A 26948-nucleotide genomic window follows, 5' to 3' on the forward strand; every position below is an offset into this window, starting at 1 on the left:
AAACCTTACTCCCATACTACAAATTTTTAAGGATAAAATTAATCATACAATTATTAAGGGCTGTATTAGTATTTTTGAAGCCATGGAACTTTGATAATAGCTAACAATGAGCTAAAATAACTACCCATAATAATATTTCCAAAGGTATTTTCCAATTAAACAAAGCAAGTTCAATCATCACTAATAACAGTTACTAAAACATTGTAACTACACAAATTAATTACAATTTACTTCCCTTCCTATGAAACAACTACGACTACATTCAGCTAAAATGACAAGATTATCTTCACGCTTCTATAAAATAAAACAGCTTACTTAGCTGCATCTGCCACACAACACCTGGCCGACTTCCTTAATATTTATGATTGTTGGCACAAAAGTTTTGCACAAATTCAAGTACTTTTTATCTAAATATAAGGAAAAACTTAAATACTACAAATAACATTTTGACTTCATCCTGAAACAAGGTTCTAATTTAGATCCTTGTTTTAGAACATGTGCAGAGATATTTTCAAAACATAATAATTGGCATAATTTAATTTTGTGATCAAATAGCCAGACTTAAATGGGTCGTTTCAAATCATGATAAATTATTACACCTCTACAATACAGGTTTGGATCAAGACCATAATTTTATTCAATAGCCATTCTTTAAATTTTGAAATTTGTTGTTCCCTTTAAAAGATATAGCTTTTAGCATTTTCAAATGATTGCTTGATAGGTTTCATAAGCAAGCATCCCTATCCCACTTCAAACTTTGCTTTTCAATAAAGATCTTATTTATTTCATTTCTTCAATGTTTGCCATAGTTTGATGTTGTAGCTTTTGTGTTACACTTTTATACTAAACAGTTTAACATGGATGTCACGTAATTTTATAGTATTAACGTAAGTGTGTTTGCGTGCACTCACAAGTGCATATGAAGAAATGTGCATATATGATTTAAAAACCTGGCGGTACTCTGTTTATTACCATTTCCTGCATAATTAAATACTAATTTAACTAAACTACACACTTATTTCAATTTAATCACATGTCCTGAAAGATACCATTTTCATTATACTTGATCATATCTCAGAAACAAGTTAAGGTGTTGTGATTTTGTATGTGTAATAAAGATGTTACTTTCTGCTGGAAGAAAATATCTATTGTTTATGGTTTCAAAATGAAGTCCTTTTAAAAGTTAAAGCTAAATTCATGATAACTGATAAGAAGACAAACAAGACTTTTGATACCTTATTTATTATGAATCAATGATAAATAATGAAATAAATACATGTTTAGTTCCCTTGTGCCATCTGTTTCCGTATACACAAGTGGACCTAGACCAGACTAAAACATGCACTTAATTATCAAATTCATGAACACATTATAATTACAAAACATTTTAAGAAACAAAATTATAATTTTAGTATCTTATAACATATAATAAAAAATATAAACATTTTAAAATAACACTTTGATAAAACTTTCGATAACCACCACTGGCTGATACACCCAAATATTATCGTAGTTGCAATACACAAACTGTTTTTATAAGTAATCATCATTTAGTTATTGGAATACATGAACTTCACCGTAGCATTGGCTCGCTAACATAAAAGTCACAGGTTCAATTCGCAGGGAGGAACCAAAAGATTTTGAAAATGGATTCTACAGTTTCCTCTTGAAATAATTTCTACTACTCATTAATATTGGCATATATAGAAACCTCTAAAAAAATACTAAATAGAGATTATAAAAAACAAAGAAGCAAAATAATACATAACACGAGTTACAAACTGAAGTTAAAAAACTTCTTTCTAATTTATCTGAAGTACGTAAATGTTAAACTCTAAAAGTATATAATTTTAATTTGAGAGCACAACCACAGAGGTTACATATAGGTTTTTAAATAACAATTATTTATGTTTTTAAAAGTTTTCATTAGTTTTAACATAGAAATTAGTTATGAACACTTTCAGGACTGGCAAACAATTTATAGCCTGCATACAAGTACAATATGCGAAAAGGACCAAGCAGGCGATTATCACTTACACACAACTGTGCGATAAAAACAGAGAAGGCAACTACTACCCGCTTTTCTTCTATGTTGTGTTTTTCCATAATTTGACAGATAAGTTTTGTACTTAATATTTGAAGAAACATAATATCTGATGTCATTTCTTGCAGTTATTTCTCATACAATAAAACCTGTGTTTATTATATGCAAAGATCAAACAATAACAAAAAAGCTGTTTGCATTCTGTTGTTTTTATTCACTTGTATCTCTGACTGTTTTAATATGTTCAGTTCACCCTTTTGTACTTTGAAACCGAGTTTGTATTATAATATTGTGTTACTTTGCATTATGTTTGTTATATAAAGAAATAAGTGTTTTATTAAGGAAAACACTGCAGATCACAGCAGATAGTGACCTATTGTACATTCTCCTTTATATTTAAACAAAAGTTTGATCAGTTCTTATTTTATTTTATAGCAGATGATATTGCAGTTACAAAAATTAAGGTTTCCTATGGGTAAATTATATTTAGTTTTTCAGTTATGATGTTGGAAATCTCTACTTATATATTTATCTAAATAGCGTATTATCTAAGAATTAATAAAATGGTGATAGGTCAATGTTAGTCCTATAAACATAAGGACGCACACAGAGAGAACAATGTCGCTACTATACAACAATATAGCATATCAGACAACATTAGGTGGGTTAATGGCAAGAATGATCGATTCTAGTTCTCAGAAAGAGATATGTGAAGTACACCAGGCTGCCAACACCAGGAAAGTAACTATTAAAAAAAAAAAAAAACAGAACAATGCAGAGGTAAACTCCACAATGGGTGAATATGCATACATGTTTAACAACTCATTTTTACATAACATTGGTTTAAACAATAGTTATTTCTCAGAATGTACAAGTAAATAGGCTGGATTAAAAGATAAAATTGACATTATAATATAATAATAATGTGAAAGTGCCTTTGTTTGCTTTCACGCATAAACCACTCAACCGATTGTACTGAAATTTTACATGGACATTCTTAGGCCCTCTGCGATGAATATAGGCCTATTCTAATTTTAAAATCTCTTCGGACTACGCTCCAGTGGTCTCTAAAGTAGCAAAAGTGATGTAATATGAATTGAAAAGGGCTGTTAAATGTAATCCGACTGATGTGTCACTTAAATCTGAGCAACCTTATGGATGTCCAGGAGCGGTACATCACTAACCACAAATGTCGAGATTCTAGGGCACAAGGGTAATTCAATAGGTCTAGTCTACTGCAGGAGATGACTTTTGGAGTTGGTAGCTTTCGTTCCCTAAGAGCCAAAGGTTCTTGCCAGCCTAGAAATAAGGGTGTGCCACCCCCTACCTGCCCTAAAATTTTCCTCATGAATCTCAACAGGAGGCGGCCCCAACTCCTAACCTTACCAATCTTGAATATCCTGTCACTAGAAAGCAGCACAAAGGTCTAGGTGTAATTTTTTAAGCTTCTTACTCTAAGAGAGAGAGAGAGAGAAAAAAAAACAAACAGCAGTTTAAATAGAAAACTACAGTTTTGAATTCAACCTCGTTAAAAATTATACCCAGGTCTACTGTATTTCTAGGGGCAACAGCAAACTCTAATTTTGCGTTGGAAATGTAATTAATTTGAACTCAAAGTGCAAAACCTGAAATAAGAATTGCTCATAATTGTGTTTAACCTCTGATCCTCTTAATCATGAACATTAAAAAATGGGTATCTGATGCATAATATATGACTAATTCCATTTTAAAAATATCATAGAACCCTATCGTATTACATCAGAAGTGCTTTCACTAAGAAAGCTATGCGCTTTTGACTTTGGATTTCCTCTATATTGATCCAAAACAATTAAGATGTTACAGAAATCGTGGGAGCTACTCAAACAAATAAATACATGGAATGATGCATAGAAATTCTGGGTGAAGCCGCGGGTGTGCGCTAGTAAGTAAATATGTACTAAAAGTCAATCACTGTAGATTGCTTTGGCATAATAAAAAAAAACATTGCAGAACAAAACTCACAACACCATTAACTTGCAAAATGAACCCTTCCCACCACTACAAACAAGCTGCCAGCTCCAAAGAAAAACTATTTTCCTGGCATCACAAAAAATTCCTATTTATACCTGTGGCTATTCCTATTAAAACTTTGGCTAGACATTTCAAGCACTCAATATAATATTGAAATAAATGTTTAAAACATAGTCCCTACGGACATAGTCTCCAAATAGAGACTGTACGGAAACTCTACAGTTCTGAGTAGACAACAACTTGCCTATAGATTGTATAGATTGAGGACACATACTGATACTTCAGACTACAGGAGAAAACTTTGTCTCTGTAGATAATACAGGCATTGCCTGTAGAGAGCACACATACAAATGCTTCAGAACACAGGAATCTCTGTAGATACTACAGGTACAATCTGGAGAGAGGACACATACAAATATAGGGTTGTTCAAGTGTTAATATAGTTTCTATGGGGTAAAACAACTTTGGCCATCAGTACGGCCAGCTTTTAAGAACTTACCATGTACATTGGTTATATAAGTCTATTTACGAAGTATTTCACCACATTTCAAAACGTGATTTGATTTCTTTAGTCCAAAATTCCTATTGGTTCTATCATGACAGCAATTTGAAACAGAATTTCCTACTATCCACAATTTAAACCCACTATCGTCCATTGGTTATCTGGTCTCAGATTTAGCCATTCATATTATTTTTATTGACGAAAACAAATTTAAGGATAAAAATAATAAGTAAAAATACTATTGATATAAAAAAAACTGGTTTTAATTTAAGTGACAAACAGTTATGCCTGACCTGTGTACATTCTCATAATTATGCTGTTGTTGATTGGGTTGTGTACATTTATTAGCAGGTGCTTAGCTGAACCGTAAGTTATTTGATATTATGATACTATAACTCTGTAGAAACCATAAATCATTTCTGTCTGGCTTTAGTACTTGGTACAGACTACTTGTAATAACAGATTTATTGACAGTAACATCTTTTAGTTTCGATCTTTCAGTGTAAACAAACAATTTGGCTTCTCATCTCAATTTTTGTATTAAAGTAATTGTAAGTAGTAAATGAAATATAAAATTAAATATATAAGATCATAAAGACGTAAAATAATTACAAATAAAAATCATTGTACAATTGTAAATCTTGTTATAAAGTAGTGATTCTAAAGAATCAGAAGTTTGTAGACATGTATAAATGAAAAAAATGGTTGAAGTGATTTAACCCTTTTACCGCCAAGAGCCTATATATAGGCTTTGCCATGAGTAGTGGTAAACCGCCAAGAGCCTATATTTAGGCTTTGTCATGGTCGGTGGCAAACCGCCATGAGCCTATATATAGGCTCTCTACTCTTTCGTATCTTTTTATATCTTTTATACCTTTTTATACAAGTCTTTATTGTATTATTATATAAATTTAAATTTTATCCACAGTATAATTATTTTATTTCAAGGTAATACTTGATTAGGTATATATTATATCATATGATTTATAACTTACAAAACACACTGTAATGATTTTTTCCAAATTTTCGTTTTGTACCTGTACAATAAAGAAGCTAATAAATATTTCAAATGGTCGAATTATTTTTTGAAACTTCCTGAAGTTCTTCTAAGTTAAATGTATAATAGTATTATATAAAGATTTTGTGGTAAAAAGAACAAACTTTGGTACTTACAACACTTCAAAGTTAATATTTTTTGGTATTAAAAAAATAAATAAAAATAAAGTAAAAAATTCAGTATTTAAAAATACTGCCAACATCTACACATAGAAAGTTAGCGCATTTAAAAATAAAGAAAACGATACCAATAACACCGTTCTATCTTTGAAATTAACGAAAATATAAGTGATAATGTAAACATGCGTAAAACTGAGCAAAATGCAGTGGCGGAGTAGTGACGCGCACCCGGACAAAGGCCTGGCGGTCGACGCAACTACTCGTACAGATATCATTGGCGGTCGACGCACCAAGTGTGGCTTGCGGCCTGGTGGTAAAAGGGTTAAACTACAAAAAACCGTGATTACCAAGATTAAGATTAAATAACTTAAAAATAAATACCACCCAAATAAATAATATATTATCACAATTCAATAAATGTCAGAATCGCATAATGATTTTAGAATTATTTGTCAGTTTTAAACAAAGTAATCACAAGTGGCCCCTCATGAAGTAAATTAAAGATTAGATTTATCCAACTAGAAAACTATTATGTTGAAAAGACATCTAACAACTAATAATGTAAAAACATAAAACATAACTTCAACAAAATATGACCAATAGTATTGTTGTAACATCATGCAAAAATTACATCTGAGATGAAAAATAACACAAAAACAACAAATAAATAAATATTGCAAATATACAAAAAGTACAGCATTAAAAGACAAAAACAAGAAATCATTAACATGTTGAAAGAAAAGTTTAAATACACAGATATGGAGCAAGACAATATTTATCAATTTAAATCAATACTGTAGGCTATAAAAATGATTTTGGAATACGATGATCTTGAGTCACACTTAAGACAGATCAATATTCAAAAGCACAACAAAAATGTTATTTAAGATTGTTAATATGAAGACAGACTAAAGAAGGCAACAGTTGAAATTTGAGAGTAAATACCCATTCCAGCACCAAATATTAGGGGTCAAACAACAAACAGAGAAGTGCAGAAATACAAGGAGTACCTGGGCGGGGAGGCCTTGCGTCGTCAAAGGGGTTGGAAACGCTAATGTTATCGCCTGCACTCGCGGCCGGCACCCCTACACCTGCTGTCACTACCCAACACAATCAGCAATCAGCAACGTTTTGGGCACTTCCAAACTTAGTCAAATTAAGTTTATATGTAAATTTGGTTGGTTTGTGTTTAATAAGCATCAATAGCAGGCTAATAAAATAACATTAAGAAGTAATAAGTGACAATTTTAATTATTTCAAATTTAAGACATTTAATTAGTGATTGGCTTGTTTATTTAAAATGCACAGAATGGTCAACATAAATACAGGAAAACAAATAAGGATAGCAACCAACGAAGCAGTAAAAAATAAACATTTTTCCAGTAATATGTTTGAATACTAATTGTCAAAATTGTCTAAAAGTTTAACCGAAGGGAACATGGAAGAGTATAACATTTTAAAGTTTATAATTTTAGAAAAATCTATTCCAGTTTAAAAGGAAATCATTACGACTTAACATTCTTGCTGTCTATAATTTACCAAATATAAATTAAAATAATACTTATGTTATCCACTATCAATCAATCAGTTAATAAAACACAGACAACACTTGACAACAAATATAAGATTTTCTTAGTAACATTTGATAATACAAAAAAGTATGAAGTCAAATAATTATTCATGTCAACAGTTTTAAATTTTAGCTGGTTGTAAAGAAGTATAAATTACAGTATATTAATTCAAACAAACTCTCCAATAACATAAAGTTTTTTATTTTTGTGAGGCCTTTCGTACTCAATGAGTACATCTTCGGACTCACACAACTGAATGAAAGTAATAATAACAATAGTAACATAAACAATTTTGTACTAAATAAAAACATATGTCATTAAAAATACAAAGAGGTAATATTCTATGACAGCACAGTATGTTATATGTATATATAAAAATAAAGTTTATATTTAGTTAAATCAAATAAAGTAACGGTGAATTTTGAAAAGGTCTAGGTTCGTTGTTTACCAGATTATTTTGGTTCTTTTTTATAAAAATTGTTTCATATGCATCAAGGAATTTTTTATTTTGTACTTCTTTTAATAATTTTGCATTTGAAAAAGAGTGTCCAGTTTGAAGTGCATGTTTTGCCATGGCTGATCTTTCTTCCTGTTGGTATTTTAAACATGCCCTATGTTCCTTAGCTCTCTGTTTTAACTTTCTTTTTGTTTGGCCAATGTATTTTAAATCGCAATTGTCACAATTAATTTGATAAATGCCAGATTTTTCTTCTTCATTAATTTTATTCTTGGGATTTCCTAATATATTCTTTAATTTAATTATGGAATTTGTAGATACATTAATATTGGCATTGTAACATTATAATAAAAAACTTTATGTTATTGGAGAGTTTGTTTGAATTAATATATCATTTCCAATAAGACAAGAGCTTCAAGAATGTATAAATTACAGTGTCAATAAACTACTATTAAAAAGGGTTAATCATAAATAACTGTTCATTTAACCCTTTCCCAGGCCAGTTGCCACAACACGGTTCTAGGGCTACTGGACTGAATTAATTTTGCTGCTATGCCGAAGGAAAATACTTGTTACTCACATTTGTTCGGTTTTAAAACTATCAGATCATAAATTATGACGTTAAAAGGTATAAAATAAAGTGAAATATAACTTTGTATTTTCATACAGAAATAACTGTTCCTATGTCATGAAATAATATACAAATTAAAATTGTGGGCTACACTTAATGTATAACTGAGTAAAATACAACAGTAAGATGCAAACAGTTCTATCAATTAACAAAGATCGCAGCACAGGTAGAAAGGAATTGTAATAAAAAAAATGGTACATCACTGTCAATGAAACGATGTACAAAACAGTTCTCATATTAATCCTATGTAGCAACAAAGAAGGAACCATTTGGCAACAAGGACAACATTACTGCCAATAGACCATTTCATAAGCAGTGCAATGTGCGTTGAGGCAAGGGGCAAATGCAGTTAAACTTAGAAGAATTGAATTAGACACGACTGATTTTATCAACAATAATTTTGTCAGCTTTTACATCAACACTAAACCAAGGTAACCGAGCGGAACAAAGTTAGCTATTTTAACCATCTATCTTATTCTGTTTTTACTAAAACTTTGTATAACTCATATCTTTTTATGTTAACTTTGCACAACTACCTGTTTTGTTTTAAACCCTTATTTGACAAAAGATGATTGGAATTTTACTAGAGCAGTTTTGTTATTTACGTGTGGTGTGGTTACTTAACCCATTTAGGACTGAGAAATAATCCTATTCACTGGATTCCAGCATTGAATATTTATCATGGTTTAAAGTAGATTACAGGTGAACTTTGCAGGACACTTTGTGTATAACATACTACAAATAATTCAAACTTACTACTGTTAATTTGGGTTCTTTTAAATCTTTATTTCGTAGTCAGTACTGTGTGTGAGCAATTAATACAGCCAGAGTGATGTACCTACATGGATTAAGGGGTTAAACAATTTACAGATATTTATACCATTTACTAAATTTTTTATAGCTCTTCAATCATTTGTTAGATCAATTTTGCTATTAATGCTATTAACGTTTTTTACTAAAGCAATTTCCATAACCAATCAATATAATTTTGTCTTCTTGTTCACTATAGTTTATTCATAACCAATTTCTTCTTAAACATTTTCAATAAACAACATAAAATCATTACAATTTACAAATGATACATGAACAAAAAACGTTCATTTACTAATATATCTTCTACACCATTGAGAAAAACTATGCCTTTTCATACACAGAATACAACAAAAACAAGTTTTCACGGTCAGTACCAATCAGCAATAGAAGTAGCTGACTGCTTGTTTACACAAATAAAGAAGATTATAACTGCAAGTAAATTATTATTTACAAAACTATGATAATTCTTCGACTATGTAGGTCATCTATTTATGGTATAAAAACTATGATTTACCAATTGGTATTTTACATACTGCTGATCTCATCTCCAAATAGACTTATTTCAATGCATGAAAATAAACATACAAATGAATATAAAATCAAATACTGTATTTAAAATCACGTTATTTCCTTAGTTAGGTTCAATAACTTCAAAATTTCCATCTACCGATACTAACCAAAAGACAACAAAGCCCATGCAACAACAAACTCGGCTCAGGCTCTTCGGCTTCCTTTTGTGACAGGCACAGGATGTCTTTAGTCTCAAATGGGTTAAATAAGATTTCTGTTTAAATACAGGGACTCTAAATAGTATCAGACACTCAAAAGTAATGAGAAAGAGAAGAAATAAAACAAGTTTATAATGAAATAACATTGATAAAACAAAAAGAGGACACAAATCTCTTGTTGACTTAAGATTCATATAAAAACAGAAAACACACAATTTAAAATACAATTAAATATTGTCACAAGTTGTATATCTCGCTGCAACTGAGAACAATTTCCTTCTAAAAGTATCCAGCCATTGCAGTGATTGAAGCTTGTGGACAGTCAATCTGTTCCAACGCTGTCATTTTGTTATAGCCACACAATTGAAGATATTTTAGCAATGGTTTATATAGCAAATGTTTTGGACACTAAAAGTATTTCAAAACTGTTTGAAATAGTTACACCAATAGGTTTGTGAAATAGTTACACCAATAGGTTTGTGAAATAGTTACACCAATAGGTTTGTGAAATAATTATCTATGTAAAAATTAACAACATCCAAATTCTCTGCATTAAAATAAATATTAGGTTAGTATTTTTATCGCATAAATAATCTTATTTTTCAAATGGAATGCCACTACTTTAATGAAATAAAACTAAACTAAAAAAAAAACATTACACAAAAACAAAAAATATGACAATTTTAGTTTATTAATAATATTAATTTTAATCATACAAGTGATAATATGATGTTAGACTGGAGAGCAAGAGTACCCAGACTAAAACTAACCACCAACCCAACAGTGATGGAAGTAAACACCCTAACCACAATGTACCAATCCATGCACTGCAACAAATTTGTCGAAATATGTTATGTCTAGTCAGCATTTGAAAATAATATGCAATATTGTGAAACCTATAATAAAAGTTCCTATAAAAAGTTTAATTTTATTCATTGTTCTTATGTTGTATAGAATTTAGAAAAGTAAATGCTAAAATATAACTTGCATCAAAGGTTATTCAAATTTAGATTGCACAACTGCTAGAATATTTATTATTTTGCTTATGCTTAACAATGGTCCACTAGTTTTCACAGTCTCTGAACTGTGAAATTGTTTCACACCCTACGATTTAAATTTTTGTTTGGAACTACATTAATTTTGTTGCGGTTTTTAGATTTTAATGAAACTTGTTTCAGTTTTAGTTTACATATAACCATCCTAAACTACATTTTAATTGTATTTCTAAATTATTCTGCTGTTATGAAATTGGTTCTAATATTATATTTTCTGCCTATTGCTTCAAAACACTTTCAGACAAAGTATTATATAAAAACACAACAAAATGGCACTCAAAACTAAAAAACTGTGTTTACTGTATAACCCACTCTTGTGATAGAAAATACATAGGTGAGGCAAAAAAGGCCACAAAATTTGAGAGTAAATATATAAAGACAATAAAAAGAAAATGGTTTTTTTAATGTCTGAAAATCGTCAAGTCAAATAAAGCCAATATAATATAACGTGAAGAGAATTTTTTAAAACAAAAACTAGTTTTAGGCTTCATGCTTCATATATAAAATTAGTAGACCAACTGTTAAATCCACCCTCTGTTGAAGTTAGACTACTTTTGCTACCGATATTAACAAAATAATGAACTAGAAAACCTAAACGAATCGTAACATCAAAAGAAACTTCAGCAGATAAAATTTGAACACATAATATGACTTTGAGATCACAACAGCAAAGACATTAGAGCGGCTGCATTCTAACCCTTCCTTCCCCACCATAACTACCCTATTCCCCGATTTTATTTCAAATGATTTGCTGTGCTGCTTCAGGAAAAGCCCACATTGATTCTTTCTTAGTGTTTAACTTATGAACATGTTATTTTGCGGATGTGGTATTCAGCATGCTTGTTCAGTTCAGTGACTTGGTTGGTGCTTGCTCAAGTCACCTTGAATCCTTAACAGTATGATTGAGTTTTTTACATGTAACTTTTCCAATAGTTTTTGTTAAAAACCTTTATTTTTACATTTTTTCCATACCATACTAAAAAATGAGCAAATTAATCTTTTAATTAAATGAATGCCTAAAATATCTTTAGCTTAAACGTGTACAGTAGACTTAACACATTATTACCACTTTACACAATAAATTCTTGTTTACTTGAGTCAGTTGTCACTAATCCGATCATGTTTTTATTTTCCCTTTCCCCAACTACAGCTGTTTTGCCAGACAGCAAAGTAAAATTATTCTATAAAACACTGAAACAAAATTAAAAACTGAATATTACTGATACATTATGAGACAAAGGTGAACTACTTGATGAAGAAATGCTCTCTTCGAAATGAGTTAAATGTTTAAACCATTTCATGAAATTTTACTTTCTGTGTTTTTAAAAGGTATTGAGACAAATATTTTTGCAATATCTGGTCTACATCAGATATCTGGTACAGAGCCAGATATTATAGCTGAGGAACGAAATAGAAGAATCAGGTAGGCAGGGTACATCTTACGAAAATATGATAGCACCATGACAAGGACAATTCTGGAGAACAACCCAGAAGGTAGAAGACCTCTTGGACAACCAAAGCTAAGGTGACAGGACCAGTTTAACAAGAACCTGTGAAAACTGGGAAGAAGGAAAGAAGATGCAAGTTGCAGAGACGTCTGGAGGAAGTGTGTTGGCGAGGAAAAGAATCACTGGGTAACAATGGGTTTACTCAAAATTTATAATTTTAATTAATATCTTATTATTATTATTATTACCATTATTTAATTTTTTTTAGGTTTAGATCATTTGTTTCAATCAGACATCCGTTCCTAAGATCTGGCAATATCTATGTTAAGAAAAATAATCAGTAGTTGTATTATACATTGATTTTAAATATTTCTGATCTAAAAAATTTTTTTGTCAATAACATTATTTTCTAGTCACAAAGTATAAAAAAAATACTTGAACTATACTTGCCCCTCTCCTGGTCATAAAACTTGAATTGACTTCTGTAGCTCAATGTATGTGAGACCTTGCTGTACTTTACAGACAAGATGTATGTGCTGGCCTCTGGTGCTAATACACTGAACTAATATGGATGGTTTGCTATCAGCAGAATGTTGCAATGTCTTGTATACAATTTTAATTCATTCGACTTGGATTTCCTAGACCCTGTTGTATTTGCTTTTAATTTTTAAATGCATGGTATTAAATAAAATATTGCTATGAACTTATTGTGACTACTACCTATTATGTTTTGCACATAGATTTTGATTAGGAAATATTATTAGGTAAAAAAAACTAAAAGCAAAAACTGATATTTTTATAGAGAGTAAATTTTAAAAAAATGCTAGCAATTGTTCTAAAAAACAAACTTAAATTATTGAAAAGTAATTACTAGCATAAATGACCAACAGAGATTGATGCTAGGCTTTTAAGATTCACAACAGTAACAAAGTAGGTCAGTTATTCATGGAGTGCTGTAAGAAACATTTCATGCAGCTTTACAGGCCGGAATATATATTCATTACTGGTTTTAAAGTTATCAAGGTAGAAAAAGTTTCAGCTGTTTGATAACTACTAGATGGACAAGTTAGAGTAATAACTGCATACTATTAAATATAGGTGATATTCAAGTGGAAAGAGTTAATTGCTGTATATAAGCTAATGCTATTTACATATGGCCTGATACACTCATTTGACTGTAAAAGTCTTAAAACTGTGACAGATGTATTTTCACAAGTTCATTGGTCTAGAATTCAAGTTGGATTTTACATTTATAAAACGCTTCACATTTTGCAACAATCAGAGTCTACTTATATCTCTCTTCTTGTTCTACAAAACTCAATATTGTATTCTGTAACACCAGAGTGATAAAATATGAGCAATACTTCCCTTAAGCAAAGTGATGAAACTCCATGAAAACGACGTTGGGTATCTAGAAAACTTCACCTTTCTCATTATTACATTTTCCCTACTGTTTAATTCTGCTTTTAAATGACTCATTTTACACTTCAGTTGATCTAAGGCAATTTATCCATAAATATGATGTATACAATGGTCTCAAAGACTAAAAAAAAAGATATCTGCTTAGTTTAATTGCCATCACTACGATAGCAGAAGAAAGCCTGCTGACAGGGAGTCAACACTAATAATAAAATAAACATGAAGCTTAACCAGCTACAAACTGAACTTAAATTACAGTAATTCACATTTAGGAATGGGCAGGAAGAAATATTGTTTCTCAGATAAGGTAAGTTTCGAGATATGATCTTGCCACACTGAATATGTACTACTGAGATAGAAGAGCCAAAAGAACCCAATATTCAGAACTCAAATATCCTGAGCTGGAAGAAACAGAAGTAAAACTGCATGCCGAATTTTGAACTACTATAGGGATGATCTGCTGTCAGAAGATATTGTACCTCACATCACTTACACTTATTATTAGTGGAAAAAAGCTAGGCCAGGTTTAATCATATGGTGATGATTCTAGTGAAAATAGTAAAATTTTAGTGCTCAAGATGTGATTGGTGATGTTAACAACTTGCCGATGTTGATGACAAACTGCATGACAGAAGGGTGGTATTTAGATGTCTGCAATGACAAGATCATAGAATGATAAAGAAAATATAATATAAATGTGGGAATGTATTTAGAATAGGTAACTAAACATTAATAAAAAGATGTGTAAGCTTCGTATTCCCCACATTTACACACTTCAAATCAGCATAGCAAATTAACACGGTCCAGTAGTATCGTTATTCATTAGTGCCTGGAGTTATTATGACCAGGAGAGGGTTAAATAAAGCTGAATATACTTGGTCCAAGCTGTCCTACACTTACCTTGGTTTGACTGTGATGGAGGCCTTTGGTTATTGTAATCGGGAGGGTACCCGTAGCTGTAGCCATCCATGGAGCCACTACCGCCCCCACCAGACGGAAACGAATCTTGTGAGTTTGAAGACCCTAAAATAATAAAGTAAACCTTTACAATTAGCCGGAAATAACCAAGACTAAACTCTCTATGCACATTTCAATTAAAGTAAAAAAACAATTTATTCAAGAAACATAATTTTTAAAACTTATGGCTTCAAGGTCAACACAGAGGAGCCACTCGTCAACTACATGCCCGAACACAACGGAATTCTCCATTCACCATTCTCCAGTAATTGCATTATATTCTGTGGAATGTTTCTGTAAATAAAGTGAGCTATAAAAAAAGTTAGTTCTTTCGATTCTGAGGTTTATTCTAGGGGTTTGGAAGTAAATATTTGTCCTATTCCTTGTTACATATTCATGGTCTGTTGTAAAAGTATTTCTTTTTATTAGTTTAAAAGAGTTTTGGACCAACCACAGGGTGTGGACAGACCACGCATTACCTCAAAAATGCAACTTCAGCGTCATAAGACCTGGATTAGAGCAATTCCACATAAATATTAGAAGATACTTATATTATCAATATTAACTGTTAGATAGCTTTGGTCAAACCAATTGTTTATTTTAATTTTTGGACGCCTCATCCAATGTGGATGCAGTTGTAACCATGGCTGTGTCATTACCAAAGATAAGCTAATGATCCACACAATTTTATTTTTAGTTGTAGATCTGGTACATATCCAATTGTTGCTAGGCAACTAAATACAGTAGAACCCCACTAATACGTCACCTACGTGACCAAGAGATCGGATCAGTAAAATGGTCAGATTATCAGAGGAGAACATTTATTGACAAAAAAACGTGATAAAACTATAGTTTAAACTAAATAAATGCATTAAGAGATTATTGCAAGATTATTATCACTGAATTTAATTATCTTGTGTCGGTCTAAAGAAGTCCGTAATGTTCTTTTGCTTAGCAGACGATAATCTTGACTTCACAGCAATATTCCTCCATTTCCGGATCCACAAAATGTCCACTGGGGTAGACAGTGGACTTTGTTCAATGTACTAAAGAGCCAAATCAAACGAATTTTTTGCTTCTGTATGTGATACCCGTGGTGTGGGTTTGACATCTTCATCATCAACATCATCTTTCTCATGGTCATCTGCTTGCATTACAGTTTCAATAATCTCTTCATCACAGTTAATTCTTCTGTTGTGCAGTCGACATTCGCTGTTGCGACCCACTCGCTGACGTCACAGGCTTCAATTTCCGGATGTAAAGTTTGTAAATCACAAACACACACTCGCACAAACTGTTTCGACTGACTTGTCACAAGTCAACTGACATGCACTCACACTGCCCATGAATGTAAACAAACATTGATTAGTGATGGCATGGTCGGATTAAGTGAGGAGGCAGATTACCCGAGGGCGGATTAGCAGGGTTCTACTGTACTTAAAATATAATGTAATAAAATACAATTTTAACACGTTATATGGTTTTTTAAGATTTTTTTATTGACCCTAAGCGCCCTCCCTCTGCAATGATTTCATTGCAAAATGAAAAATTAATTCGGTGTAAGAGGGTAAAAATATTTGAATTTTAATGATCAATGTGGCGCAATCAATTGCCACACTGTCAATATGATAAAAATAAGTCTTGATGAATGTATTATTATTATTGTCATCATAATAGTTGTTAAAGAATTTCCCAAGAAATGTTCAAGGCATTAAAAATTATATTCCACAAAAATACAGATGCAAGTAAGTACCTTATTATATTACCTACCTAATAATGAAGACAACTAACATGCAATATTGGCATGCTGAGAACTGCTGTGATACTGACTTATATTATTTGTTTTTAACCAGAATATAAAAACTAACCTGGAGAAGGTACAGGAGCAGCTTTTGAGGATTTTTTCTTAGAAGTGGCTTCAACCTGGTTAATAATAGGCTGAGGGTCAATACCCCCCCTGTCAAACTGACACTCATAAGGAAGTAAGTTTTTTGTGTAATGTTTACGTAGAGTGTAGGCAGCACTAGATGAAGCTCCAATCCCCAGCAGTCCTGCAATGTCCTTCCAAATCTTGTTTTTGGTAACCTGCAAAACAATAATTTTAATAAATAGCGATTTCACAAGAAAGGAATTTATTGTTCAATATTATGTCATGATAATAAAATCTATTATTAATGTATCAATACAAAAACTTTGCTTGAATATATTATGAGTATTTGAAAGAATAAGTGTTGTTACAGTAAAGAGACTAGCAAATAATACTTTTAAGAGTATATTTTTATTTAAGCGCATACCTGCAGGTAAATAAATAATTATTACAATGAGCATCACCATAAAAATAATCTAATTGAATCTTACAACCTTTATTTCTCTTCTGATCAACTGAAATAAAAATAAAGTATTTAACAAATTGAATAAATTCAATAGTTCTTTCCATTATTTGGGTTACAAAATGTATAATACTTAGTGTGGACAAAGCCTTGCAAAACTTTATATGTTTTGCTAACATGCAATTATATTTTTCAAATCTACGTTATTTTGTACAGAAAAATATAATAGATTCAATTAATCCTTAGAGAAAATGCAATTTTTGAAACTTGTGTTGTATTACAGTATCTGACGTGTTTTATATCACCTTTAAATAGTATAGAGCTTAAAGGTAAGGGAAGCTACAGAATATAATTATTAAAAACACACAGTAAAATACACATGAAGTACGAGAGGAACAACAGTAATGATGGCTGTTTGGTTAGTGGAAACTTCCAAATATTCATACTCCATTTGTACACCATAAAATGTATTGATAGAAAACAAACAATCTGGTTAAAAATTTTATTTTTACTATTACATACTTCTATTTAAATGTACTTATATTTGAATTCACTTTGACATAAATTGATTATTAAATTAATTAGAATTTGACCTGAGTTTAAGTATTAGGCTATACAATAAAGTAGGAGTATGCAAACCACGTGTCTTAAGGATGGAATGAGAAACATGCACTATCATCGAACTTGATCTTGCCTACATAGAACTGAAGTTTCATGCAACAATTTAAGTGTATGGCTCAATTTGTACCTGACATATCCTGTAGATAGACAAATACAGAGAAGAGAAATTTTGCCAGCCCCCTGAGTAATAAAAGACGCTGATTCTTTGTTATTTTGTTAGAATTAATTTTAGTTACATACTTCAATGTGAATTTTCACATTTTATATTAGTAAATGTTATTACTATAATTGCTTTTTATAAATGTATTCATAAGTTCTAAAGTAAATTATGAATTAGTAAATTAAATTAGTATTATTCTTCTGATAAGATTTATTTGGCACAAATGTGCATTGAAGTTTTATGTACAATTGCCACAATAAACAAGACAAAGACATTACGTGTAATCCAACTATAAGAGAACTACCATCAAATATCTGTTTCACACAAATAGGTAGGCCTGAGTCAACACGCATGTGGTGACCGAGTTATGGTTAATTTCGTCTACTATGCACAGTAGGGTACTACACCGATGAGAGCGCAGTCATGATAAAACTTATGTTTGATTGGCTGAAGGTGTTTTACTCTTAATGCAAAAATATCAGCTGGGATAATTAAATTGATATAATTAATCACTATTTACATTCTTTGCAGTCTTCCTTATTAAAAACTTGTTACTTTAACTTATAGCATTGAATAAAAATGCAACTAAAAAAGATTTGTACCAAAATTATAACAAAGGACCTAAATTTCCTAATGAGCTAGGGACGATATCACGATGTGAGAGCTTTTGATAATCAAATTTTGGCACTGAATTTTAATACAGATTTTTTCACCTTTTTTACATACTTTATTCTATTGTTTACATAATGCAGTGAAAACAGTTCAAATATTTCACATATTTTATGTTATACAGTTGATCAGAGCTGGTTATGTAATAAAAACAGAAACAGTCAATATGGGTTTTCAATCAATATTAAATCATTAGAGTACTCTATTGATGTCTTTCACAAGCACAGATCTCACAAATGCAGCTTTAGATTGAAGCTATCCAGGTGAAGAGAGGGACTATGATTCAACCTCCCTCCCCCACACCCCAAACACAAGTCAAACACATAGATGGAGTGAATAATTTTCATTTACTTTATATTTGGGAAGGGAGAGACTACGCAAAACAGTTTGAGGAGAGAAATGCCTTACTTAATAAACACTTGCTATATAATATAAGATTGCTACATGATTATTTATTGATCGGGAGATTAATGATTGGAAGGGGGTAAATATGTACACTATTAATATGCACATATTTACCAGATTTGTTTGTGTTGCCACTTTTGACACCTAGAAGCATCGGTCCACCACATGACACAACCATGTAATATTCACATTATTTCCCAGCCTAAAAGCATACATATAATATTGTTTAAAGTGACATACAAAGCATTCCACCAAATAATGTTCAGTTTTTCTGTCACAAATAAAATTTGGCATTTTGAAGTAATGGGTATAGACGATTGTAATCAATAGATAGACTAAAAATTTTATTTTGCTCAAAGAATATGCAATGTAATTAGAAAACAAGATTCTGTTGAAAATAACCATGTAGAATCATTAACCAGTGAAAAATATTTATTAACTTTGTATAAAAAACTAAATATACACAAATATAGTTTGATGATTTTATTGATGTCATATTAGTAATTGCAGTAATTACAATACAACCAGAATCTTTATTTTATCTTTAATGAAGAAGTTTTATGGCCTGAAAAAAAAACTTTTTACTCAGCTGACTCATAATGAACAAACTAGTAGAATGTTTTTGATGAATGGCTAACTACATATCTTGAGGTCCACACCAAAATATTTTTGTAATTTGATTTTAATTTAATTTTGTAATTTGAATTTTAAGTTTTTAAATTAAAAATTTTCAGCTTCTTTAGGAAAAACAATAGTTGTAATTTTTAGGCGCCTATTACTTATCTTCCAACTATCCTATTTATTATTGTTATTCCCAAAAAGCTAAAAAAACTATTCAATCAATATGCTGTTCAATAGGCAACGCCTTGCAAGCGCAAATGAGAAGTTTTTATTGGACAACTTTTACTATAAGTAAGCATTTGTGTCAATATTTCAAATTGGAATTTTTATGTCATTGTAAAATGAGTTATAACTCATTCTTGATTAAACTTCTTTGTTACTGCAACAGTATACCTGTTTGGTTTTTTCAAAGCTGTCACAATATTGGCAAAATTAAAATAAAGAATGTGATAACAAAATATATATGTCTAACAGATAACAGTGTTAAGAAAACATTGTAAATTTTTTAAATAAAATAATTGTACACTAACCAAATGTATTATCTGTGTGCTAAGCTGGAAACATCTTTCATGGCACTAGTAGAGAATAATCATGTTTGTATTATAAAATTTACCAACAGGGCACTGTCAAAATCTTATAGGTACGTTAAACAGTAAATATTTTCTGTTTAACGTAAAAACAGAATAGAAACCAAGCTTTAGGTGTAGCATGGTTCAAGCTGTGGCAATTGGCTCATCCACAGGTTGTGGAGGCATGCATGAACAACAAAAATTGGAATTTGCCACATTTGGACTTTTACTTGAGAGTTACAGCCATTGAAGTGAATACATGCCAAAGTGACAATGAACAAGCATTGAGAAGTGTACACGTGTGCCATCTTTCTACAGACTTGGAAAGATTTGTGCAGAGAATTTTTCAATTGCCTAGTCAAGCATAGGGGAAGAACTTCACTATAGTAGCTATTGAAGTATTTATAAACTGGTAGAATGTATGTTGTTTTGATTGAAACTTCTTTAAGTGGGGAGAGCTTAATATTGGTTAATGAGCAACAAAAGATATTATGGGGAAAATTTTCTTTGTTTGATAATAATACTGCGGATATTAATATTGAAATTTGTTTCAACCCCTGCTGTATCGACATTATGTTGTGCCATGCAGTTTTTGTCTGCAACGATGTGAGTCTATGTCTGTATTAAATACAAAAAATACATGTGAACATCTCAAGGAATGACTTACCACAAACTTCCAGCACTGAGAGTGAAATTGTAAAAAATATTATGTGGTAGACTTATTAACTGAGTTGCTTGCTCTCTATTATGGTTAGGACAGGTCCAGCTTTACTTCCCTGTCTTGGGAAGTTGATAGGAGCACTCTAGTGAACTTTAGTGAAAAATGTTGATTTAATACTCAAAGATAAAAATCAAAATGGATTTGGTATTTATGATTCAAGTTCTCATGATTTTGATTGAAGATACAATAGAAACCAAAAATATTGAAAGAAAGCTATTAATACCAATTGAGTCTCATCATCGCCTATATCCAACTATAGTCCTTTTATTAGTTTTGTTATCATCTTTATAGCCTACTGTATTTATTAACCAGCTCTGATCATATGCATGTATACTGTGATTATAAGTAACTGAACATTTACATTATACATTAGCTGATCATTTCAGTTGGCATTGTGTAATACATGAATACACCAGAAGAAAAAGAAAAACTAAGTCAACGAAACATTTAACTTAGAATATAAAGATCAAAATTTAATTTTTATACAAATATATTTAAAATTTGTCAATATTCTATGAGTATGAATGAAACATATCTGACGTTATCCTAGTATTAAGAGACCACCAATTTAAAAAGATTAATTCCAAAAAATGAAAATGTGACTATAAAATGTATTTATGAACCTCATTTGGTTTTATAAAGTCACACTACTACATCAGTATTTGACTTTCATGATTGGCTTCAACAGTCTGTGTATACAATATGTTTATTATGAGTTATGAGTATGTGGAAAGAGAACTGCCACTTAGATCACAGCCATCATCAACAGCAAGAAAAACACCAAGAGGAAAACAACACAGGAAGGCTTGGTACAGTCGGGAGGCCATTCTGCCTGTCTGACCTCAACTGACGGCAACAGACCTCCCTCAGCCGAGCCCTCGATAACATTCAAAACCACAACAAACTTTTCTTTATTAATTTATCACATAAACACACATAATGTGGTGAACCACTTAATTTTCTTTTTGAAAAAAAAAAAAAACTTAAGTTTTTTGTCCAATCAATACGCAAAAGGTTTCAATTTACTTCAATGAGAAAACCTTTTTAAGAGGAGTGAGAGGGGGAAGATGTTTTCCTAGGCAGAATGAAATCTATGTAAATACTGATTTAGTTTGCAGAATTATAGAATAAAATATATTAATGAAAGATTAATGTAATTTATCTGAACATTTCTTGGGGTTCAAAAATAATTTTCTTGATTCCAGTTCAATATATATGTGTTCATTAATATCACCAATAATGTTACAGGTTGCTTAGTATTTATTTGATTTAATATAAAACTTTAAATATATTTGTACACAAACTCTGTTATTTATAATAATACTATTTAATACTTTCTTATTAATAATTATCTTTTAAGAAAATAAAATAATGTTCTCTGGGTAGTAGAAATAACTAAAGAAAATTTGTTTATCACAGATTAAAATTTTAAAAAGCTGTCCATAAAACAACCTCCATTCAGTTAAGGAAAATAAATATTATAATTATAGAAAATATTAAAACTGCATCTTAAAAATACACCTCTACTACTTAATCCATTCAAATATCTGCCATAGACGGGAACACTGTTAACTCTGGATCTGGCAATTAAATTTCTGTCAGTGGTAAGGTGTTTTTTGTACCTCAGAATTTGCATTATATTTATTTTATTATCATGTGTATAATATAAAATAATTATATTATATAAAATTTGATTCAGGAATGTTCAAGGAACTCTTTATAGACAATAAGTACATATGTACTTTTATGTAGTCACCGCATGCTTGCAAACTTAAGAAGAAATACATAAGCTAACTCAATCTTTATCATTAATACAAAAATTATGATTAGTGATATGAAAATTAAACCAAAATACACAGAAATTTGATTTTGAGTAAAACTAAAAAGAGTAAAAGGTTTAGGTTTTTTCTTATTTATTACGTTAAAATAAAAGAAAACATGCGATGATCAAAATAGCAAGTTGTAAAAAAAGTAAACTTTAGTTAACTAACTATTCAGTCTTGTGACTATTTTTTACTACTAATTTAACGGTACGAAATAAATATTACTAAACCATAAAAAATATATTTACATAAGTTTTCTGTTTTGTTGCAGTGCACTGACTTGTGCATTATGGGAAAAAGTAAGAAATTTTTCTGAGGTTATCATATGTATAAAATGTGTAAGAGAACATGAACATGATTAGAAAGATTATTTAATTAAATGAGACATTTCTCTTTCTATTAGTAACAATACTAATATGTTTTGGGCACAATTTAAAGACTGACAAAAAACATAGACTGTGTCAATAAACCAGAAATCGGGTGCTGCCATCTAGAATACAACTAAAACACCCGATACTGGGTTTTTGCCATATGCAGTGTTAGAATGTCTTCCTACAGCTACATTATGAAAAGAAAATTTTAAAAGCAAACTCAATTACTCTTTTAGACATTTTAATGACTATCGAGTACTTTAGAAATGATGGAGGACAGTAATGTATAAAAACCATATTTCAGATCCACAGAATCAATACAGATTCAGATTTGAGAATGGATCAATGAGATTCAGTGAACACTGATGGTCAATAAAATGCTGCACTTATGACTAATTTGGGAATATTAAAAATTTTAGAATAGGTTTTACAATAGATTTTAATTACACAGTGCATAAACTTCACATTCAAAATTGTTTTGGTGTAATAATGTGACCTTACTGACAAATTAAATAAAAGCTTGATTGTCTTTTTCTGCTCTTTTGTGAGATGATATGATCTATAATTTATGTTGTATACCTAATTCAGCTAACTTTTTTTGCGCATTATTACATTTACCATTTTGTTTCTTTGCTTTAGATCTCACTCACGAACAAATGGAGGTTGCTACATTCCGGACAGCCCTAGGATAAAACCAGATTCTTTTTAATATATAAAAATTAAAATGGAGGTAATTGGGAAGGAAGAATTAGGAAGTAAAAAAATAATTATTTATAGATCAATATTAACATGAAAGGTTACTGGTGTATTTAAAAAAAAAGATTGAAAATATTATTAACTTTCATAATTTTTACCCCAATTATTAATAATATTAACTAAAAAAGGTAAACCAATAAAGCTATACCTGAAATGAAAAAATTAAAATAATTTTATCGTATATTATTATGAACTCAAACATTTATATTACGTTTTCAATCAATCATCTAATAACTTGTACCACATAAGGTTTATTAAATCACAATGCTAACAAAGGGGCATTAAATTACAAAATGCTTTAATAAATTCTTAAAGTTAGTATTTTATGGCAGTAATTAAAATTTAAACATTTAGTCACAAGAATTATTACAACAAAGTTAAAGTATATTAACTTTAGTAAATTATTAACTTATTTTAGTCGATATAATATTTTTAAAGATAAAACATTGTAACAATTTGAAGTCAATTTGTGGACTCAGATTCTCTAGGAATGTTAGCCTCTGGCACAAACTGTAACCGTACACACCGTGCTCCGAAAGATGGCACGTCATAGCCAAAACTGGTCCTTATAATTATAAAACTAACTCTTATACAGTCTTATGTTTAATTCTATAAAAATTAATAGTTTAGTAAAAAAAACTACATGACAATTAATAACTTACCATGTGAAACAATGAAAAAAGAACAGTGAGAAAAACACAAATGTGGTAAAACGCTTACCTTCAGCCAATGTATTGTGTGGCCTTGTTTTCAACATTCAAATTAAATAAATAAACTCTTACTCTTACATATTTTGACCATTTCTTGTTTAAATTCCAAGTATAATGTTGTTAATACAAGTTTTTTGCACTTTAATGCAAAAGATTGGATAGAAATTGATAAAATAAAATTGACAGTGATTGTAGCACCTTATATGTATATAGTATATGGAACACATGATTTCAAATAGACTAATAAGAAATGTTTGTAAGCTCTGTAAAAAAAACAGATTTGCTTGTAAAGTTTTCATAGTTTCAAGTTTTCTTTTGCTTAAGAAATACGTCTAGCTTAATTGAGTAGTCTTGAAAATATTAGTTTCTTCCTGCAAGTATTATTGCAGAAATTATTACTTTCAATCATCAGTTAAGGTTCTGAGATGATTCCCTTACCTTCCCTGAGCATAGGTCATGACAAGTTAAGTTTGGTGCAGGAGTTCAGGTTGGATGGTTCACCCAAGATATGTACACAATATTAGTTAAGTTCCCATTCCGGGTCATACATTATTACCATTTGGAAAACTTACATCTTCACAATTATCATTATGTGAAACTGAGATGTAGGAAAGTTAGATTGGTAAATATGGTTTTTGATAGTAATATCGTCACATTTTATTTTCCACCAAGACAAATAATTCGTCACTTCAAATGTGGAGCAAATGCTGAAACATAAATATTCAGGAGAGCAAAAACAAAATTATGCTTCGCTCTGTAATTCTTTCATGAGCCATACAGTGAATAGTTACGGATGTTTAAATTGTATCTCTATTAAAAGAGTCATTACCTCATATGACTTTTTTCAGATAATTTTCAAACAAGGTATGGAACAAAGTTTACATTTGGCAGTTTTACAAGTTGGCAGTTTGTGTTTGTGCAACATATTAAGCCTTTTAACAGAGCCTCATCCATCAGTAACAATCATATCTGATCACATTTTATTCATGACAATTTACCCTTGATCCTCAAAAAACAATTGCTGCACTGTATTTATTTCTCTATTACAGGGCATACAACACTTTAAAAAAATTTGAGTATTATAATTTACAATGTATTTTAGTTAGTATCCTGCTTCCTCTTTTGCTATCATACTGGATTACTATGTTTGAATTAAGACAGGCCAAGTGTTAAAAAAGTCAAACCGGACATTACTCGTAATTAACGCCATATTTAGCCGTGTTTTCACAGTGATTGTTAGTTGGAGAATAAAAACATTACATGAAAACAAATTATAATAATGAGTCAAATACCTCTATTTTTAGTTCACATCCAACCGCTGACTTAGTTTTGTTTATTTTTGGCTTGATTAATATTTTCTTGATTGTTAGCATATTTTCATACACAAATTTCTATACAAAATCTTGAGTAAACAACTTACCACTGTATTAGCATATACTTTGGGTAAATTCCCAAAGCCTGAATTTGAAGATCTGACATTTTTACTGTTCTGTGTTAATCTGACTAATTGCACCCACTGGGAATAAAATATTAAGAAACTAAGAAAAACTTTTAAAATTTCACCTGTATGATTTTCTAATGGAGGAAAATATGTGGTAGCAGGCGATCTAGATCTCTCCTACTTTACCCACTGTGAATAATGCGTTCCTTCTTTTCAAGGTGTTCTGCAATTAAAACTTCCACTACTTAGGAAGTGCATTAAGTGATTAGGTTTTTGTTGGCCAAGAACTATAAACTGATCCATTACCAACTTTGTGACGTTTATGGGAATGGAATAATAATGAAAGCAGTCTGTATACAGCAGCTGTATATTGATTTTTAAATGATTGCACCAATGTTCATGAAAAGGATCACAGTGGTCAGCCTGGCCTGGTTAGTTAAGACTTGATGAGAAAAAAATCAATACAAACCTCATGAAAATAGCTATTTAGTGTGTGAAATTGTTATGGGGAAGTCTGGCTACCACAACTTGTGCGTCAGGTGAGTTTCAAAAATTCTTGCAAAAGACTACAAAAAATAGTCTGCTGCATTGCTGAATTTCTTTTAAGACTATGAAAACCCAAGAAAATGTCTCTAAACTCTGTCAGCCAGAAAAATTAGGGTAACTGTTTCTTGGAATAAGGGTGTGATTCTGATTGATTTTCTTGAACGAGGCTCAACAATCAATGCAGGTATCGTGAAACACGAGAAACTACATTAAGCAATACAAAAGAAGTGTTGGGGAAATATGAGATCAAAACATTTGTTTCCTAACAATGTATGACCACATTGTTCAGACAGCTCTTTGATAATTTTAGATGGACAATGTCAAATCATCCTCCTTACTTCCAAGGTCTGGCCAGAGCAAAGTTACTACTACCTCTTTCTATCGATGAAGACCT

The 26948-nt window shown here is 30.7% G+C and overlaps 1 protein-coding gene across 15 annotated transcripts in view; it reads right to left on the bottom strand.

Moving 5' to 3' along the window:
• Positions 1–26948, bottom strand: part of LOC124360384 (trithorax group protein osa) — a 167342-nt gene that overhangs the window by 18948 nt on the left and 121446 nt on the right. For 13 of the 15 annotated variants that reach the window (XM_046813970.1, XM_046813968.1, XM_046813975.1 and 10 more), the window contains 3 exons: positions 16680–16896; positions 14755–14877; positions 6743–6832 (listed from right to left, as the gene is read on the bottom strand). In XM_046813970.1, the coding sequence (XP_046669926.1) occupies positions 6743–6832; positions 14755–14877; positions 16680–16896 (430 nt within the window). The remainder of the gene's footprint in view (positions 1–6742; positions 6833–14754; positions 14878–16679; positions 16897–26948) is intronic. The other 2 variants (XM_046813977.1, XM_046813976.1) reach the window with 1 other exon arrangement.

This window comes from Homalodisca vitripennis, chromosome 4 (assembly GCF_021130785.1).
Source record: "Homalodisca vitripennis isolate AUS2020 chromosome 4, UT_GWSS_2.1, whole genome shotgun sequence".
In the NCBI taxonomy this organism is placed as follows: Eukaryota; Metazoa; Arthropoda; class Insecta; order Hemiptera; family Cicadellidae; genus Homalodisca; species Homalodisca vitripennis.